General features: G+C 32.0%; 1 protein-coding gene across 1 annotated transcript; it reads right to left on the bottom strand.

Annotated features, from left to right (window-relative positions):
- Positions 1-1,385: 1,385 nt before the first annotated feature.
- Positions 1,386-21,550, bottom strand: LOC127719953 (long-chain fatty acid transport protein 2-like). The gene is made up of 11 exons (XM_052226323.1): positions 21,482-21,550; positions 17,391-17,783; positions 15,820-15,930; positions 14,856-15,065; positions 13,897-14,052; positions 12,437-12,561; positions 10,076-10,267; positions 8,924-9,023; positions 7,139-7,343; positions 5,382-5,479; positions 1,386-1,905 (listed from the first exon to the last, which is right to left on the bottom strand). Exons 2-11 carry the CDS (start codon positions 17,758-17,760, stop codon positions 1,595-1,597), a joined length of 1,878 nt encoding a protein of 625 aa, XP_052082283.1. The 5' UTR covers positions 17,761-17,783; positions 21,482-21,550; the 3' UTR covers positions 1,386-1,594.
- Between the last annotated feature and the right edge of the window lie 212 nt (positions 21,551-21,762).

The following is a 21,762-nucleotide window of genomic DNA, read 5'->3' as shown; positions in this document are numbered from 1 at the left end:
GTAGTATTAAGGTTGACAATTACAATGCGTTGTATATAACAACAAAATGTCCAGTAATCAATAAAGAGAATTGTACAGAAAAATTAATAGGATCTTTTTTATAAATTATTTAAAACTACAATAAGACAAAGGTCAGAACAATTAGAAGAAACACATTTTATATAAGGATTCAAGTATTAACTGTGTCTTTGTTTTCAGATCCATGTCTTAATTTTTGTACAGTGGATTTTTGAAGTTACTAATTGTGAAAAGTATTTTTACAAATTAAATTCCAAAAATTAAACCATCCATTTTCTTACATTCGAGATTAAACATTTTTGATTTGATATTGTCCTCTATTACACGGAAATAATCCTATAATCGTAGCCACCCGTGTAAATGACAGATACTTTGTGATAATAATTACAGTCGAGAGGTTGACAATCTATGTTAAGAACATCGGCTTGTTGCTTCCAATGAACCACCTGAACAGATGGTAATTAGGGGAAAAGATTAGGCTACCTCATTTAAAGCTTTTTATATCAAGACTAACTTGATAAATATGGAATATCTGTGTCGTTTATATATTCTATCTGTCTGACCCGCAATTCATAATTTAAAAATGTTTCATCGCAAAAAAAAACTTGTCATTGGATACGCACGTGTAATCAGCGACGAGTGCCTCTTCTTAACCCGGAACTGTTAACCACACGGAACATCTGAGTAAAAGCAGGTTTTGTATGTGGCTCTTGTTCTGAAATATTCAATTGTAGAATAAGAGCTTTGTTGATGTTTTTGTTCGTTTTTTCCCTTTATGTCATGATGTTGTCTGCCCTTATCCGAAATAGGAATCTGAATCACCCCTTGGTATTTTTTTGTATGTATGTTGTAATTTTCTAAAATCCAATGACTATTGATTTTTTCCGACATCGTGTTTGATCTACAACTTTCTATCGAGCTATGCCAATTGCAGAATGCAGATGCAAAATACCATATTAATGCAATTTAATGCTGATACTAGTAATACTCAAACGAAATCTACTTGAAATTCGAGCATGTCTCTAATATTTGAGTCAATGCTAACAAACAGATTGCGGAACCTGAATTTGGAGATAAATGTTTATTTGGGAGTATACTTGGCTATATTTCTGTTTATAAAATATCTTGTGTTCTTTAATTCGTACTTAAAATGAAAATGAAAGTAGTTAGTCCGCACAACCCCATTAAACTGTTACCAACCCACCAAGCTAAAATATTGGATTCTCCGTGAATTCTACCCAAGATCTGATCTATTTAATTCTTGCACATATTAACACCACTGAATGTGCATTATTGCAAGACTTTCAATAAGAACTTACAAAAGCGGATGATCATGTATATGATAAAATTAACACATAACTCTTAACAAACTCAAGCAATTTTTAATTTTCCATACATAAATGAAAAAAATTAGAGTGCATCAATCAGTGATAAATATGATTGTGTCATTGGTAGTAAGGTACATGCACATCATTATGATGAAAAGTGAACACTTTTCCGTAATCTACATAAGTTTTTCAAAGCTGATTATACGAGAGAAGCTTTAATATTTTCTGTATTTTTTTCAATGATAAAGTTAAAGTTTGGACTGAAGCATATGATGATAGCTTCCCTTATCAAGGGGGACATATGTTTTTACTTCTGTTGACATATAAAACATTGGATCCGATACAATATTTGGATCAAATCCTTCTTTCATTAAGTCTCCTTTTTGTTGCTTGAAGGTTCCCGTTGTTCTCATCTTTCCTTCCAATCTTAATACAATAGGTCTTGCATATTTTGGTAATTTTTGTTCTAAGTGATTGTAAATGGCGTGTAACTTCTCTACACTCAACTCCACGTTATCATTCAAGGTCAGCGATGCCATCCCAGCTCGTCCGTCATGACCTGTGATTACAATTACTAGTATATTCTATTGTTTTTGATATACGTTGACAATTTTAAAATGATAAGTTATATATACATTGTACAAAAATGACATTTATTGTTTTTTGTATTGCCTCATAATTCTAACGTTTCATCAATTAAAGAGGCATTCGCTGTCAAATTCATGTTCAGTGATTCTCATTTTTGATTTATGATAAACTGAAACGTATATGAAAATTACAAAAAGTCTAAAATAAACAATAAACAATGTATGGACTCGTGTGTATTTTAGTTTAGACGCCATCTAATTAACCATTGAGAAGACCTCCGAATACTGTCGATGGTCATATAACCCTATATAAACATAAATATAAATATAATTAGACAGCGACCATGTGCAATAGGATTTTTCAAGGTCTGTGTGATTTCATATAATAGGTTAAAGAAATAGGTTAATCATCGTTTTTACCTGTATAAGAATGTTTTTTGTGGATCGAATCAATCAACCAAATGGTTCACCCTTGCTTCACTTTCCATGTTGACATTTTTTTCCATTTAATAGCAGAACAAGCCTAGTACTAAGGGGTTAAATTGAGGTCATATGAATACGGATTAAATAGGGTTAAATTATTGACTTGGAAGTCAATAATACATCAGCGATGTTTTTGAGCTTATTTTGACAAATTTAGACCAAACGGACTGCTTATAATGAAATAGTATTTCAATATTCCGCTTTGAATAATACTTGAAACAAAAAGAACCGAATTTTAAATTTTGCCTTAATCGAAGCAAATGCCCTTTGCATTTTTTTATTAATCTATTAAAGATGTCTGACTCCATTTTAGTTTGTTACCCGGATTTGTTTTCTCTCAATCGATTGATGACTTTTGAACAGCGGTATACTTCTGTTGCCTTTATTTCCACTTCTTAAACGTAACCTTGGAATTCGGTATTTTTGTTAATACTTTTTTACTGGATGAGTGACGTAATTGACGATTAAGCTACGACAGATACCGTTTCTGCTGCATTGTTTAGAGCTGAAAAAGACAACAGCTTTCGAACGGTAGAGTATATTTGAATATAAGCAAAGATGATAAATACTTCCGTTCCGAAAAAAAGTACATATTTACATATTGTGTAGACACGATTGTATAGTGTTGTCTAGATGAGTCTTTGTATCGTTGGAATGCTTTTCGATTTTCATGTCTCGTTATACTTATATGTGTTCACCAAAAGTTTGGTTTTGATAACTTGTTTTTTGTAACTTTTTAAGTGATTTTGGTCCTGACATGCACTGTACCAGCATGCAGGAAAAACAGATGGAAATTATCATTGATTTAATTCAAGGTTTAAGGTACCACAATAAAAAGATTTTTTCACCCCCAGTCAGACAACTTTAAACTGATATAATTACGTTCATATAGCTCTTGAATTAATAAACGAGAAACCAATAGAAAGAAGAAAGATTATTCTTTCAAATGGTTGTAATTAAATTATTATGTAATTAGCTGCTAGATTGTCCACATTTGAATGAAATTAACTTCTTTGTTATTAATCGCATCCCAAAATTTTTGAAAGATTCTTGTGCAACACAGTTTGACATCAAAAAATGTGTCTCAGATTTCTCCCATTGTATTTCATTCTCTCATTAACCTTCAATTAAGTTTGCAACCTTTGTTTATAAGAAAACACTAATTTAATTGGGTGTAAAAAATGAAAATTTGTTCTATTGATGTCATTGGAAATCTGAGACATGGTTTTGAAGATAACTGGTCAAAGAACAATATGTGCTAAATTCAGGCATAAAGGGGCACCCATCTAGGAGCTAATTTCTTTGAAAAATACATGTTCATGATAAAAATGTCTGTGTTATAATTGAATAACTACGGATTTTCCTACTTGAACCTCATTAACTTCGATATATTCGGTAACTGCGAGTACTCTCAAATCTGTACTTAGCGTCTTTTTTGTTGTGGGGATGTAAAAGTACCCTGCCACGTCCGGTGTGTGTTTTTGTTAGATGTCTATAGTTTGTTCTTATGTTGTACTGTTACACCACTGTCCTAGGTTAGGGGAGGGTTGGCGCCTACAAACTAGTTTAACCCCGCCACATTCTGTATGGGCCTGTCCCAAGTCAGGAGCCTTAGTAATTTAGTGGTTGCTGTACATCATATTTGTCTTTCATTCATTATTCTGTACATAAATCAGGTCAGTTTTCTCGTTTGAATTATTTCACATTTGTTATTTCGGGGCCTTGTATAGCTGACTATGCGGTATGGGTTTTGCTCATTGTTGAACACCGTACGGTGACCAATAGTTAAAAATTTCGATGTCATTTGGTCTCTTGTGAAGAATTGTCTCATTGGCAATCGCACCACATCTTCTTATTTTTATATGTACCATGGGGATACGTACTTCAGGATTGGCCTTAAAATTATAAATCAATTAGGTTTTGGCCAGTAAGAAAGCACGCTATCTCTGCCATTCTAAATATATAAAGAAAATGCAAACCGCTTTGCATAAAAAATCATATCTGGTTGGAGAAGTTATATCACAATTGACCTTGATTTAAGTCATTTGCTACTGATATGGTCAAAACTCCGCCCACCTTAATGAACAGCAACTATTAATGATCTCAGAAATTTAATTACACATTGCATTTGTTTTTCTATTTGGATTTTATTCATTCAATACAAAAAACAATATGTTTTATTTTTAACATTTTCCCAAAAAGTAAGTTATGCATGTATACATCAAATGATCAGTTGGTCAGTCTAGAGGCTTCATATGGGAGATATCTAGAATTATGACCATATACAATGAAATATGGTGTTTTACACATTTTGAAAATAGTATATACTTTTTTATTTTTGCAGTTTGAAAAAAAAATAATTTGTGTTTGGTTTTAAATCTTTTAACTTAATCTATATTGAAACATTCTTTTCTGGTAAATCTTATATTAGAATCACCAGTAATATCAGCATCATTAACTGGTGTACAATAATTATGTTTGTGAAATACTTGTACATATATATTTTACTTTCCTAGCTATATTATCTCTAAGTAGTTTTCTTGTTTTTTCGCCTGGCAGCTCTAATATATAAATGTATTTTATTTGAAATTTATTATCTTCTATCATCTATACACCACTAATTCACCTCTTTTTCCATTACAAATTTCTAGAGCTGGTCAGTAGCCATGAAGCTATTAAATGATTCTATTGATTAACCACAAAGCTCTGCCCACATATTGTTATCTTGTATCAGTCAGACACGTGGATTTGTTTTTACAAAACTTATCATCATCAAAACTCATTAACAGTGTAAGATATGGAAATATATTTTTGATCTGTGCTTTTGGAATATTAAGATGTAAAAAAATCAGCTGAAAACAAGTTTTTGAAAATTTTTTGTATTGTGCTACCTTAAGAATGAAACAAATGGAGCTGAAAATGTTATTTTCTAATGCATCATTTCAAGATTAGATCTAGTCCTTACCAGGAACGGTTATTCCATATACATTAGCATCTAATATGAAGGGTAATGCGGTTATTATATTGGCAACTTCCGTTGTAGATACATTCTCACCTTTCCATCTGAAATTTACATATTAATGAATTAACGATTATTAAAATGTACACAAGTACATTAAGGAGAGTACGAACTTGGGTCCTCATAATCAACAAATTAATCCAAACTATTTTATAAATGAAGAATATCTACGAATTGACTCCAAATATAAATTGTTTGTGTACATAACTATGAAACAATAAAATACAAGTCTTTGGAGCAGAGAACAAACAAATTTATCTTTTTTCAAACAACAGTTGACCGTTTCCTTTATACTGCAACTCTTAAAACAGTACACAAATGAAATGTTTTGGGTCGAAATTAACAATCTAGAATTTGGAGCGGAAAGTTTAAGAATTCGGCGTTAACGACGCGAAACATTATACTTTACGGAAACACATTATCGACGCCACAAACAAGGCTTTGTAAACTCAGTAACTGTATTAACCCAGATTTTAAACGGTCAATGTATTTGATCAAATAGCATAGTTACAATATAAATACAAGTGTAAACCAAATGCAGTTGACTTTTAAACTCTTTCTCTCAAAATTCCGTTTACGTAAAATGAACGACCCAATTGACTCATTTGCATTATATTTACTGATTATATCAAAATTTTGTTATTGCATATTATATTTGTTAATTGTCAATCCGACCAATTCGAGATTCAACTGTTTACTATGTAAGCAATATAGACCGTTTGTCTTTCAATTATATAATGCGTACTTTAATAAACAAAAAGAAGGCCGTTATATTATCAAGAGGTTGGGATAATTTGCATAGCATTCGTTCCGGCAGAAGAAGAATTTTGAATCTTGGTTTCCGTTCTGTTGCAATTAGAGACGGCTATCACTAGTTATAAACATCAAATCCGTTTTAAGATTTGATCTCAACGGTTTTTTATTTATTGGTTTAATGGAAGATACACCGCCTCGTAGATTAGGAATATCTAGCGGACAGTAATTATAGTGATATAATTACACTTTTAGAAGAAATTTCCCCTTTTTAAAAATAATTGTTATCTTTATAAATCATAATAGTTACTTCTTACGGCTTTTATCAATGAGCTTTGTATTTTGTAGGAATATTTATTTTTATTAAATCTTCATTATGGAACTCGACGCAGAAATCAATTATATTAAAAATTGACGAAGATATAAAAACCATAGTAGAACGAAATAGAAAAGTTAGAACCGATCGTAATGTACGAACATTTGTTCAAAGCAATAAATCTATTGACTTTGATTTATATTATGTGTGTTATATATAATGAGTTAAACAAAAGCTTCACAACGAAAATGGACCATACCACATCAATTACAAACACAGTAGACTGTTTGACCAGGCCTATTTCGTTGACATAAAAAAATGTATGTGAAAAGGTCATGAATTGACGTTCGTTCCGCATTAAGATCATATATTTTTTTAATTTCTTATCTAGTCAAATTTAGCATCCCTTTTTGTGATTCCATCATGATATATACCTTGTCTACTCAGTGGTAGTTATTTGAGCAGCAATAATCGTAACTCGACAAATATTTAAGTTTCTCTATGCTTAAGGTATCAATACATTGTTTTCATATAGAGTAGCTTAGTCGATCAAGAAAACTCTAGCTATAGCTTGGGCAGTCTGCAAATACAAAAACGTTATTTCGTTTAATTAATAATTTGTAATATCGCTTACCTGAATGTGTCACCAACTCGGTCATGGAAATAAACAAAATAATCCTTATCTAAATACAACGAGTCACCAAAGTTGAAGTAAGCATCCCCTTCTTTGAAGACGTTACGTACAAGTTTTTTCTCGGTCATCTCCATGTTACCTTTGTACAAACCTTTTTCTATGTTACTTAAGGCAGGAATTCCACATATAAATAAGCCAGGTTCTCCTGTACAGTTAAAAAAAATTGAAATTGAAATTATTATTCCATATTAAATTAAAATATCGATAAAAAAAGGATATCTGTCTATACTGAAAAGGAACAAGTCAGATGACGAATAAAAAATATACGAATAGCCTACAATAAAAACATTTTTAAGCCCACCACATTCTGTATGAGCAGGCCCCACGTCAGTAGCCTGTAATTCAGTGTTTGTCGTTAGTTGCTGTTTATCTTATTAATTTTTCTTTACTGTTGTGTACATATATCAGGGCGTTTATTTTTCTCGTTTGAATTATTTTACGTGTTGTAATTTCGGGGCCTTTTATAGCTTGCAATGTGGGACGGGGTTTCTCCATTGTCGAAGGCCGTACGGTGACCTATATTTGCTTACTTCTAAGCTTTTTGGTCTCTGGAGGAACATGTTTTACATGGGCAATCATATCACATCTTCTTATTTGTGTAATATCGAGAGGATATCTAACGTTTATTTATTTCTTCAATTCTGTACTTTATTTGCTTTTTTTTATAACTTTTCTAATTCGATCGTCACTGATGAGTCTTTTGTAGACGAAACGCGAAGTACATGTTACTAAACGTATTGATTAACATTTACAATTTCTTTTATGGAAATTTGTTTGGTCCTTGATTTTATTTATTTCCTTGTCAGATGATAAGTAAATATAACAGACCAATAGAAACTCATCCGTGATATGCAGAACATAAACGTTTTTTGTCAATTCAATTCATGATTACGCAATACAAACTTTGTGACATAAGACTAAAGTTTGAAGAGATAAATACATTTTTTAAAATTGATATACTATCTTCATCTTGAACCGTGTCCGTAATATTCAATTTATATATCATATTTATCTTGAACCAGTTTCTGAACTGATAATTTGGTATAGAATCTTTAACATGAATTCATTTCATTACATTTAATTGGCATGTTATCTTTATCTTCAATCCAATTCCGAACTATTAAATTTTTATATTATGTTTATATTGAACCCATGTCCGAACCACGTGCACTATCATATGATATCAAATTTAAGATAATGAACTACATATTTACACTTATTTCAGACCAGCGGACACATCGGTTTTCTCTACCAATAAAAACTGACCGCCATAATGCTGAAAGTGGCGATGAACACCAATCAATCAATCAAAGTCAAACAGGAAATACAAAGGTATAGTTTACCCTAAAAATACAATCCGTTCATTAGGAACATGAAATTACATTCCAAGGAAAACGGTGATTTTTGGTAAATTGATTGAGACAAACTTCCTGTTTCTAACAATAAAACATGTTTATATGAAAAAAATATAACAAAAATACCGAACTCAAAGATGAATTCAAAAAGAGGAAGTCCATAAAAACTGACATAATCATACGCTATTAATCAAATGAACAAGTGAAAAAAACAGTGAAAAATGTAACATTTTAGACAAAGATGGATTTGATTGGGTTTCCGTTCTCTATATTATTTAGCCATCATTGCCTACTTTTAGCAAAATCGGGGTATTTTCCGACCCAATTGCCTCACCACAAACTACATTTTTATGTGTAGTATAGTATATACCTATTTGTACTTTTATACATCGTCCTGACTTGTCACGTAGCGGTGTTGCAGTTACAACATCATATTTCACCAAGAATTTAGGCGCAGGATCCAATCTGTTCTAAAAAAGATAAACTCTGCGTGAACTTTTTTCAAAACACAAAACAATTAACGTTTTCTTATGCCGAAAGATTTATATGTTTTATCATGGCCATACTGTTATAGAAATCCCACATTATTTCTAAAGATGATACACCAAATAACCGAATTTACGAAATTACATGAACCCATATAACAACACATTTTTACATGAATGCTGGGAATTTGGATCTTATATTTAAGACTCACAACCAATATTTCTGGTTCACTTTTTATTTAGAAAAAAGTAAAATAACAAAAATACCGAACTCCAAGGAAAATTCAATTCGGAAAGTCCCTTATCAAATGGCAAAATCAGAAGCCCAAACACATCAAACAAATGGAAAACAACTGTCGTATTCCAGATTTGGTACAGGCATTCCCTTACGTAGAAAATGGTGGATTAAACCTGGTTTGATATCTAGCTAAACCTCTCATTTGTATGACAGTCGCATAAAAATTCCATTATATTGACAACAATGTGTGAACAAAACAAACAGACATAACAGGTAAAAATGTCAAAAATAGGGGTACAGTAGTCAACATTGTGTTATAATCTTAATCACTATTAAATTTTATTACGGTATTTTTGTTATCGTTGTTTTTTTCCAAATTGAACTCGTGATATTCGATTGCCATCTTGGTATCTTATCGATTTTTTTTTTAAAAGAAATGGAGTTGAGATTTGCATGTTAAATTCATTCCGTTTTCCGTTTTCCTCCTTTCGTTTGAAAATAATCGTAACTATGATATTCATGTACATTATCATACTATTGGTCAATCAAAATTCGTCTAGTCTATTTTGTATTGTGTTGAGTGATTGTTATTTATCTGTGCTAAACAATTTAATAAATACTTAATTTCCTGAAAACGACTAAACAGTACTTGATTGACTGCAATCAAAGTAACCGAGCTTAAATTGCTGCAAGAAAATGTACAGGACGTAGAACAAGACTTAGTGTTTTAATATTCAAACAATAAAGATGGAATTGGCCTTTTCATCAGCAAATGCATGTAATAGTGTATAGATCTTACCATTAATGGAGATATTCTTCCAACAGCCCCTGGTCTGTTACATAGATTTACCATTGCACTAGTGCCCTCACTTGCACCAAAGAATTCAATAATTTTAGGTATCTTAAACCGTTTCTGTAGTAGAGTCCAAATATCTTGTCGCAAGCCATTTCCAATGAAAGTTCGAACGTTGTGAATTCCGTCTTTTGAATCCTATAAAATAATTCATATCCTCTCGGTGTGCCATACTAGCTCATAATAACATTTTGCCAAGTTATCATTATTTCAAACACTTAAACAAAATCAAACTTTTTTTTTATTTATTATGTCTTACGACAAAACGAATTAATCAATTTGGTTTGTCACGTCGCAAGAAGTTGTATCTACTTTACAGAAAACTATCACTATTAAAACACTTAATATGTTACAATCAGCCTTATTAGATATAATTCACCAAAGCGTTTCTTATGTACTTGATTTTCAAATATATGTTGACCTCGACTATCACTGAATAGTCATTAATTGTCGAAATTCATAACTGTTTCAGTAGAATTGGTACCGTTTGTTGTTATTGGCATTGGTAGTTACAATATGTCATGTTCGAATTTATCCCTAATACAAGCATACCATTCAGTAACAATCATAAATTTCCTAAATGACGTAAGAATATTGAATGAAGAATGTATACCTATAAGATAAGGGAAATTACTTTTAAAAGTCACTGGATCATAGGTTTGAACGTTGTTTTCAATTTAGACTTGTTTATATATATATATATATATATTCTGAGGTAATATTTCCGAAACACACATCTTTTTTCATTCTGCTTCACATGATGGAATTATAAGCATTATTGAAACCACAGGCGAGCTACTGATTTTTACAGTTATCTCCCTTAATTAGGAAAGACAAGAAGTTGAACCCTTGGCGATATTCCGGACTTTGATGATGATGATAATGGATGGCTGCTTTACATCCAGCAGCAAATTAATATGCATATTCAGAACGAGAACATGTTAATGTAATATGAATATTAACCCTGCTTTGTAGCAGACCGACACGCTGAGTCGGATTTTTAACATGCTAGTTCACAAGGTAACAGTCCACAAGGAAGACATGTTACCTTACCGAGACACATTATTCTGACTCCGAGCCGACCAGTCTTTGCTCTTACACCTTAATGCCGCGTGCTTAGCGGAGAAGCAGCAAATACCAATTCTAATGTCTTTGACCCGGCCGGGGTTCGAACCCATGACCACCAGCAGCACTCGAGGCGAACACGCTACCACGAGACCACAGAGGCGGTCCGAACTTTGAGCAGACACATGCGTATGGGGTTAGATAATCTATATTTTAGTTTGGGAAAGATTATTTTTGGATAAGCTGAATTTGACTTTGAACTTGCTTTTAGTAAATGTAAGTACGCTAAGATCGGTTCTTCGTGTTTTGTATCTTTTTGTTGTGCTCCCATGAGCCAAGCTTTTTATAATTGATTTTTATGGTTGGTTTTCTGCTGTAAAGTTCGACACTGACTTTGGTCATGGGAAAGTTGACCGCTCACAGACATGAACAACCAAGTCACATTATGGTTGTGCCTGTCCCAAGTCAGGAGTCTTTAATTTTGTGACTATCGTTGGTTGCAGCTAGCCATAATTGCTTTTCGTATTTGGTTTAAGAATATACCTAGTCCTCTGTACCTTGGTGGATTGTTGTCTCATTTTCAATCATACCATATCTTATTATTTTAATATAAAAACTAGTTTCGAAACCTCAACTTACAATACAGCTATAAATGCTTCCTCTATATCATCATTACAGATATTTATAATCATGATAAAATGTGTATAGGATAACCGCTCTTTGTCAAATTACTGATATAAATTATATCATATCAGATATGACTATCAAATGTAATCAAGATAGACATGAAATTATTATCACACTACTGCAGGATTGCTAGCATTATAAATATTAGATATAAAACGCAATGTAGTTATATAAACTTGATACAATTACGGTCTTCTCCTTGGGTTGAACTCCATGATTGTCAACTTATTGACGTTGTTATTTCCATAACACGTCTTGTCAATTACCGTTGTCGATCAACTTTAATAGTTATTATTTTATGAACCAAATAAACTATCATGTATATTAGACATCTTAAACGTGAGATCTTCAACGTGTGATTACAAATCAAGTCACAATGAATTTTCATAAAAAAACAAAAACAGACCACTTCCAATAATAACCTGTGTGTTGCTTGCTTTAGTTTATTCATTTAATTCTTTCAATTTTTTGTAAAATACATTTTGTTCTGTTTTTGTTTATGATTTTTAACTATTATTATATGAAACTTTGTTATAATATTCAAGATTAATTTACCTCCGGTACGGCTAACACATATCTGCACAATTCTCCGATATACTGAACAATTGTCACTTTATATTTTCTACAATCCGCCCAAAAATTGTGCGCAGAAAACTTCTTACGTATGACTATTGAACAACCTGCAAAATGAATGTGATGTTAAAAATATTCGACCCACCAATAAAGAATGGAAAGGTTCTTCAGCATAGTATTGCATAATGCGTATACCTAGATTAGAATCAATAAATCGCATAATGAACATAGACATTGACGCTCAATAAAAGAGATATAGAAAAAATAAACAGCAGAAACTAAAGCAAAGTGTACATTGTAAAATAACAACCTGGTTCTTCATTTGCAATACAAGTCCTCGAAGCACTGGTAATCAGGTAAAAATCATATTTGGTAATAAGTATGAACATTGAGAGGTAGGCGAGATTGTAACAACGACAAACGGAAAAATTATAATGTCAATGACACGTTAATTTCAGTTCTTATGTCTATTTCAAAATGAAACCAAAGCTTTCCCGTGACAAATTCTTAATCAGTAGCATCATTATTAATCAGGATAATCCTCGAAGAAGATTCTTTTGACAGAATACACATTCTCGGAACGTCCTATCAACTGGTCGATCACATCATTTCGTACACATATTTGGCACGTGCTGCTTGGTATCTTATCTATTTCAAAAAGAATTTGCTGTCATTCTTAACCAATTATATGCTCATAAACAAGTAGATGAAAACAGCTTTCTTCTACTAGAGAATTTATAGAAATAATGACTATATAAGGTCAGTTTTTTTATGATATTTTTACTTTTGCAATCTGTTGATGAGAAAACATATGGCAACCATTTTTGTACAGAATTGGAATTTTATTTATCCTGTTTACATTTGAATCCATATAAAAACGCCTTCGGGGCCTCCGTGTCCTAGTAGTTTAAGTAGTTTTTTTTAACACAGATCACATCTACGTCAACTCAAAGTTTTGAATTGTATGGGAAGTCCGTCTTCCTCCAGCAATACAGACTGTTTGCCATGATATGACAAAGTTCGTTGCAAGTGGGGTTTAACAGCAAAAGACAGGCGAACAAACAAAAAAGTCTTCGTTGGTCTTTTATTTTTCCTAGGGGCAAATGTTTCCGGTAATGTCATGCAGCACTTAAAATAATCACATAAGCCTAATTGGGGTTCATAAGTATAGTATGTATTAACAAAGTTTAAAAGTAATAGTATAATGCGACATACATCAAACAAGTCCCTTTTGATAAGATACTTAGATCACAAGGCCACTGATTGCCCCGAATATGTCTTCAGAATGGTTCTTATGTAATCAGGACAAGTTAAAAAATCAGGAAAATGTATCAATAGTCTTTCAAGAAAATTGCTATCCTGATCTAATTACTGAAATAAGGTTCAAGATAATAAATTCGTGCCTTCTTGACGTGGTCATGGTTTATGGGTATTAAACCTACCTACACTAGCTGCACTCAACATTCCAGTCATACCTACTCCATGATAAAATGGTAGTACGTCATATACAACGTCATCTGGTTTAACGTCAATTGATCTAAAAAGTAGAGCCCACTGAGAAAGCTTTCCTTGCAGGGCAATTGCTGCTTTTGGTAGCCCTGTCATAAAAAAAGGTCTTAATCATTTTCACTTGAAATAAGCCAGTGGAACAATACTTAAATCGAGGTTGATATTTTCTTTATATATAACACGTCCTCTTTGAAAAATACACCTTCATATTTTTACTTTACTCAAGAAAAAATATAACATTGTCAAAGCCCTTAACACCTACAGGTCCTGTGAAAAAGAGATGAATTCAGAAATTACAGTGTAGTTCTCGTACTTGTACATTTTGTACGTGTAATAGGTTATTAACAAAACTGAACAGTGTCATTGTTCATGTAAATTACGTTAATACTCTACGGTACGTTTAAGATGTCAAATATTAATGAAACCACACAATGACTAAAAAAAATGATGCTCCAAGCGCGGATATCTAACAAACAAAATTTTGCGTCATAAAACTGTAATATAGTATACCGCTATATAGTATACTAGTTTTTAGTATATATGTATAAAAATATTTATTGTTGTACATGTTAAACCAGAGAGTATAACTGCGATTGATAAATTTTGAATATATCTGCATTATGTAGGAATAAAAATGTATTTTGAAGTAGACTTTTGAAAAATGAAAACAAAATGAGGGCAGAGGAAGGAAAATGTCCAAATCGGAATATATATTTTATTTATGACTAGCGAGCAGCAACAACAGAAATATTCATTTTGATCACTTGACATTTCAATTTTAATTATATCCCCGCAAGGGCACCATAGGTTTTATTGATATTACAACATGGTTTTGTTTATAGAGCAAAGGAAGAGCTTCATATAAGAATGCTATTCAACATAACAGTTATACCTGTTGTACCAGATGTGAATAGATAAGAAGTAGGACTATACATATCAATATGACTTCGAACAGTTGTGGATATATCTGCCGGTGATGACTGCATCATTAGACTGTCCCAAGACCGGAAACGACTATCAGCACTCGGAAATTTCCCCATGACATATACTGGTACGTCAATTGCATCCATTATCTCATGGACGGCATCATAAAGATCTTCCCCTAAAACAGATATTAATTTCACAAGAAAAGGGTTTAAAACCCTTTCAGTTGATTTTTTTATTAATATACGCTAAACAATGAACCAGTATCTAAACATCTTAATATTCTAATCAAGATAAATACACATGTCCATTGTATCACAATTCTGAGAAATCAAAGAATTTAGATTTACTTTTTAAATGAATTAATAAAAGTTTTCATACGCTACGAATGCAATGTGCACTTATAAAATGTAAACACATGCAATGTTCGTCAATATTTAGACACGTGTTTCTGCTGATCTGTCTGAATAATTGTTGACAGTCTTTGCCCCGAGTCTTTAATTAAACTCATCATAGATATCGGTACCAGAATTAAAATGTCGTCTACAAAAGACTCATCAGTGATGCTCGAATCAAAAAAGGCCAAATAAAGTATGAAGTTGAAGAGCTTTAGGATCATTTACACGGGTTATTCTACCATCTACATACAGAATATTTATAAAAAAATATTTATAAAACAATATGTATAAACAATATTTTTAAAACAATATTCATAAAACAATATTTATAAACAATATATTATTTTTACTGATTAGAATCCTGTTAAGGAACAGTCGTGATCTAATTGTTACATTAGGGCAATGAAATAACAAAAAAATGATATATAAAATGTAGATACGAACGTAGTTGTGGTCAGATTTAAGACTGCGTCTACTTCGAAGTTTATGGTTTTTTACTTGTTTCAGTGGATTTAATTAATATATGTTACCTACCTTGACCTACAATTACAGCTTTTGTATCAGTAACATCCATACCGTTGATCAGTGTTTCGCCTCGAGCGTTTGTATTTAATAACGTTGCTATTATACCCAATTTCAATAAACCTGTAAATATTGAATGCATATACAGCCTTTGATTGTAAAGTATGCAATAGCAGGGGACGGTTACACGTCAATTGGTGTTGTTCTAAATACTTATATTACTTGATTATTACGATTTTATATTACAATTTCATATTTGATCTTTCTATGTGTGTGTTTGTGCACTTGTGTTTGTGTGTTTTTCACTGATATTTTTGTTCAGCTTTATATATTGAATTCGTTTTTAATTTCAAATAATAATGCAACCGAAAAGTAGCAATAATTGTATTACGCTTCTAAGACTATTTTCCAGAAGGTTAAAAACATATATATAGAAATTGTACGTTTGAAGAAAAAAAAATATGACGATAATATAATAAGGAGGTCAATAGTACCGGAAATGTCCTTTCTGTCCTCCTTGACAAAACGCTCGTCCTGCTCAATCAGGAATTACTCGCTAGACTTTTAAGATATTTTACATTTAACCTGTCTTGTTACATTATAAAAAAAAGACTTAAATGATGTAAGATTTTTAAACTAACAATAGCTCATCTCCTTATTTTTATAAGTAAATCCTTCCGTTTTTGTATAAATTAATATAGATATTGGTAAAGGTTATACCGCTATTATTCATTCGTTGTGTCTGGCATTTATTTTTCTTTAAGGACAAACCATTAATTCGGTCATTTATAGTTTGAAGCCGGATTAAATGTTGTTATTGTAGTCATTATTTATTTTGTAAAAATTATTTCCGTACTCCATGTATATCATACAACAAAATTAGTTTTATTTACCTGTGTACGTTATTTTATTTGGCGGCATTTTGTCCAAGGTTATGGTTGTCTTTCTGATATTGTTTAACATCTAAACCCCTTGTTTTATTGATTTTATATTTACATTGTGTCATAGATCAAATTTACTCGTTCAGTGTATGTTCACTTGTTTTTGTTAATATCTTTTGATTGAGTTAAGCCATTTCAATTGATATTTTATAGTGTGTCTTTCTATGATGTGATGTTACACTATTGTTTCAGGTAGGGGGAAGATTGGCGCCTATTAAAACGTTTAAACCCACTGCATTTGTTTGCACCTGTCCTAAGTCAGGAACCTGATGTTCAGTGGTTGTCGTTTGTTGATGTGGTTCATAAGTGTTTCTCGTTTCTCGTTTTTTATATAGATTAGACCGTTGGTTTTCCTGTTTGAATGGTTTTACACTAGTCATTTTGTGAGCCCTTTATAGCTTGCTGTTCGGTGTGAGCCAAGGCTCCGTGTTGAAGGCCGTACTTTGACCTGTAATTGTTTACTTTTACAAATTGTGACTTGGATAGAGATTTGTCTCATTGGCACTCATACCACATCTTCTTATATCTATTTAGCATTGCACAAAGTGTCCTAGAAAGTATATACGTGTACGTCATAGACCTTTCTAAATTATAACAGAATTTTAATGGCAATTCTGTGAACACAATTTATAATGATCTTACCAAGAAATGTCCAAATATAATCTGGACTGTTGTGAACAAGAATTGACACTGAATCCTCCTGTTTTAGCCCCCATTGCCTAACTATATTTGCAACTCTGCATGCCTGAGTGTTGACATATTCAAATGAGTAGCATCTGTCTTCATATATTATATAAGTCTTCTGTGGAAATCTTTTGACGGATGCTTCAAAGTGGTCAATCAGTAAACGATTATTTATAATATCGTCGTTCATCTGTTTTCCGATGTTCTTCAATCCTTTCATTGTCTGTATATCGTACTTTATCCACGGAAACAGGGTTCTCCATGCTAGAAGGGACAAACCCGCTGACCCTCCAGCCGCTAATAATGCTCCGTCTCTAAATATCGACATTTTGCGGAAAGTTTGTTTAATATCTGTGAGAAACATAATAAAGTATAAATAATTGAAATAATGAGGTTTACAAATATCTATGTGTTTTAGATAAGTTATATTCTATTTTGATAACATAACGGTACCAGTTTTACAGCACTAGATGCCGCACATTGACAATAAATGTCTCTCTAGTTATGATCGATGCCAAATTAGTTGAAAATCCAAAACCAAATAAAAACGTTGTAGAGCTGATAAAAAAGGACATAAAGTATAGGCGAAACTGGACAATGAATCATAGTAATGCATATGGGAGATATATTCTTTAACTTAAAAAGTAAAATAACAAAAATACCGAACTCCAAGGAAAGTTTAAACGGAAAGCCCCTGATCAAATGGCAAAATCAAAACCTCAAACACATTAAACGAATGGGAAACAACTGTCATATTCCTGACTTGGTACAGGCATTTCCTTATGTAGAAAACGGTGGATTAAACCTGGTTTTATAGCTAGCTAAACCTCTCACTTATATGACAGTTGCACAAAATTCCATTATATTGACAATAATGTGTGAACAAAACAAACAGACATAATAGGAAAAAAGTCAAAAATAGGGGTTTGCAGTCAACATTGTGTTATAATCTTAATCAATGGAAAACAAATATGTCAACAAAGAAAAACAAAATAGCATATAGACAAAATGATTTTCGAAATTTTATCACAGCAAATTTCCTATCTAATTAGAATTGAATTCTTTAATTGCTCCCAGTCTGATATTTCGTGCTTCTAGGCGCAAAATATAAGAACTGAGCAATCAAAGGATCTATTTTGTTATTAGATTGGCAAATTTCAATTTAACAATATCTATGGAACGCCTCAGCTGTCTTGTGTGGTACTCTGACATTACGTTATGCGGTTTTGTTATTAAATAATGATATTCTGTCTTTACACAATATGGTTTTAACATGACTTTATGATGTTTTGCGAGCTACAAAATTTAAATTTCTTTTTTCTAATTGTTGATGTCGTTAATCCATAATGTACGTATGCCCCTCAATCCCCGTTTCATATCAAATAACTCTGAACAGTAACTCGACCTTTTATTTAAATTCTTACTAGATGGATAGCTACACTCATCGGAGTAACAAAAAACAAACGACATGAAAATCGGTTTTAAAATAGAATTAATTTTTACCAAATGGTCACGTGGTTTTGCCTCATCAAGATGTGGTACGATTGCCAATGAGACAACTATCCAACCAAGTTCAAAGTGGATGTGAGCAATTATAGGCATCCGCACAGCCTTCAAAAATAAGAAAAACCCATAGCGTATAGTCGGCTATAAAAGACCCCGACATGAAAAATATGAAACAATTCAATTGAGAAAACTAACAGTCTAATTTATAACACAGCAATCAACGCAAAAAACAAATATAACAGACATGAACGATCGACAACCGCTGAACTACAGTCTCCTGACTTGGGACAGGCACATAAAGAATGTGGCGGGGTTAAACATGTTTGTGAGCGTTCAACCCTCTCTCTAACCTATGACAGTGGTGTAACAGAACAACATAATAACAAACTATAAAAATCAGTTGAAAAAGGCTTAAATCATGTCATCGATACAAAGCAGAAAAAAACATCAAACAAAAACACAGACCGGACGTGGCAGCTTATTTATCCAGCCCTTATCCCTAACAACAAAAAGGTACAGATCTGAGAGTACTCACAGTTACTGACAGCTAGTTTAAAGCCAATAACAACTAATAAAAAAAAATCATGTATCTAAGACTAAAATATCAATCAGTATACATCTAACATCCAATGGATTTAATGTAAAGACATCATTAACAGTCACAGAAAAACATGACTTTGTGCACTTCCAAAATAAAGGTATCAACAGATTGTACCGTTAAATGGCATATGTGTAACAATACTATTTAGTATGGTTTTAATTTACTGATAACAAAATCAATATTTATACCAATAAAAACAATATTTAAAGATCAAATTATAGTGTTAAATTGGCAACATTTTAGAACAAGTTTATCTAAAGGATTGATAAGGTTTACCCGGATCGTATGTTAATTTCCGTGCAAGAATTTAGTAAAGGTTTTAAGTAATTTTTGGTAACGAACTTCCTGACTTAATGATTTACCAGTAATACATAGATTACGCTCATTGAAGTCCAAAACGTCACTACAGACACGGGCATAGTGAAAGAGTTGGGATATATACACACCGTAAGACGGTGCCAGAGGAACATCACCGTTTCTTGTGATAACCACTTTAAAGAATTAACGAATCATCATTAAGTAATGACAAAACCATATCAAGTAATGACAAAACCATATCAAGTAATGACAAAACCATATCAAGTCATTACGAAAACATTTTATTCAATATCAAAATATGATTAAGCAATGGCTTTACCATATATTGAGTGATATCAAAACATCATTTAGTCATGTCAAAACCATATTATGTAAAGACAAAATATCATTAAGTAAAAATAAAACCACATTACGTAATGGCATTCTATCACATTAGACAGCTGTGGCGTTCCATAAATGTCCGTATTTTCCTGCCAGTACCTACGCATGTTATGCATGTGTTGTTCTTTTTATATTTTATAACTTGTACCTTTTTTTAAATGTGCATCAAGACTATTATGTTTATTTTTTCATGCATAATGTGCTATCATATTAATATCCTCATTGTATTTATCATTGTGGAGACCTGTTTGTGCATGTGACTTCTTGTTCTTATCAAACAACTTCTTCGACAAACGTCAACAGGTTTCTACAAGAAATGTTAAACTTGTCCGCATTAAACGATTTCCATGAAATTCAACGAGTTCAAGTAAAATTTCCATTTGTTTTTATGACCGGAAACATACAGCGCATACGTACGCTGACAAACGTTTTTTGACAAATTATTTATTAGACCTGAATATTAAGTTTGTCGAACGCTGTGCTTTATTTTTTCTAGGCCTAAATGTCCAGATGATGTTGTTAAACTTAACCCAAATCTCTATGTTTGGCCACTTTGGAATTGATATATCAACCCTTTATAAGGGATGATCGCAAAAATAGTTTTATTTCACTTTTTCGAAAATATCTTTTAGCCAAATTAAACGCTTTTTTCTTTTATCTTGAATTAATAGACTTAAAATTTGGAACTAAATAGGGCCCGTATTCAACTAACTCCTTTTATAAAGATTTGATATACATTATTTTCTGCCAAATTAAGTTTCAGAGCAATTGGTAAGATAATTAATTCTACAAATAAATGGCGTAGGCAAATCTGGAACCCTAAATAAAAACTGTAAACATGTTCAAAAAATGAATAGTGTAATGGAATGAATTACCCGACATTTAAAGGAATATTTTTAATTCATGATTGCGGAAGTATCTGACAGTGGCAAATATTACATTTCTTAATATCAATTTAGTTAAAGTATTATACTAATGCGTTTGTCTCTCTGGCGCAGTCAATGTGATCCTCTGAGTTATACACAATTTAATTTTATTTTGTATTAAAATGAAGATAAAGTTTTATGATGTACACGCTAGTAACTATAACGTTCTTAAAACTAATGTTCACATCTTGTTTTCGCTACATATTATGATTTAAACTAGTTGACACATTGAATTTCCAAATAGCAGAAAAAGGATTCCATGCAGGTTAATCTTTAACAACCTATAGGTACTCTCAGCAAAGTAAACCTGTACTTACCGTTACATACTTGTTATATCCATATAACTTACATAACAAATTATATGTCATTGAACTTTGGAACATTATCACTCTGTCAGATAATGCGATCATCTTGTTTAGTCGGTCGACTCGTTCACCTTAAAGATAAACATTTACCTTTTAATCTCGAGACAGACCTTCCAGATTGTTAAGCTATAAAAATTAGTTTTTTTGGGTTTTTTTCTAGATCTTTCTATCTACTTTATTCAAAAAGATAAACGTTGGTTACAGTAAACAGGTAAACATATATTTTTAACTTG

This window comes from Mytilus californianus, unplaced genomic scaffold (assembly GCF_021869535.1).
Source record: "Mytilus californianus isolate M0D057914Y unplaced genomic scaffold, xbMytCali1.0.p SCAF_11, whole genome shotgun sequence".
Taxonomy (NCBI): domain Eukaryota; kingdom Metazoa; phylum Mollusca; class Bivalvia; order Mytilida; family Mytilidae; genus Mytilus; species Mytilus californianus.
Note: the sequence above shows the minus strand (reverse complement) of the source record. Positions and strands in the feature narration are given on the sequence as shown.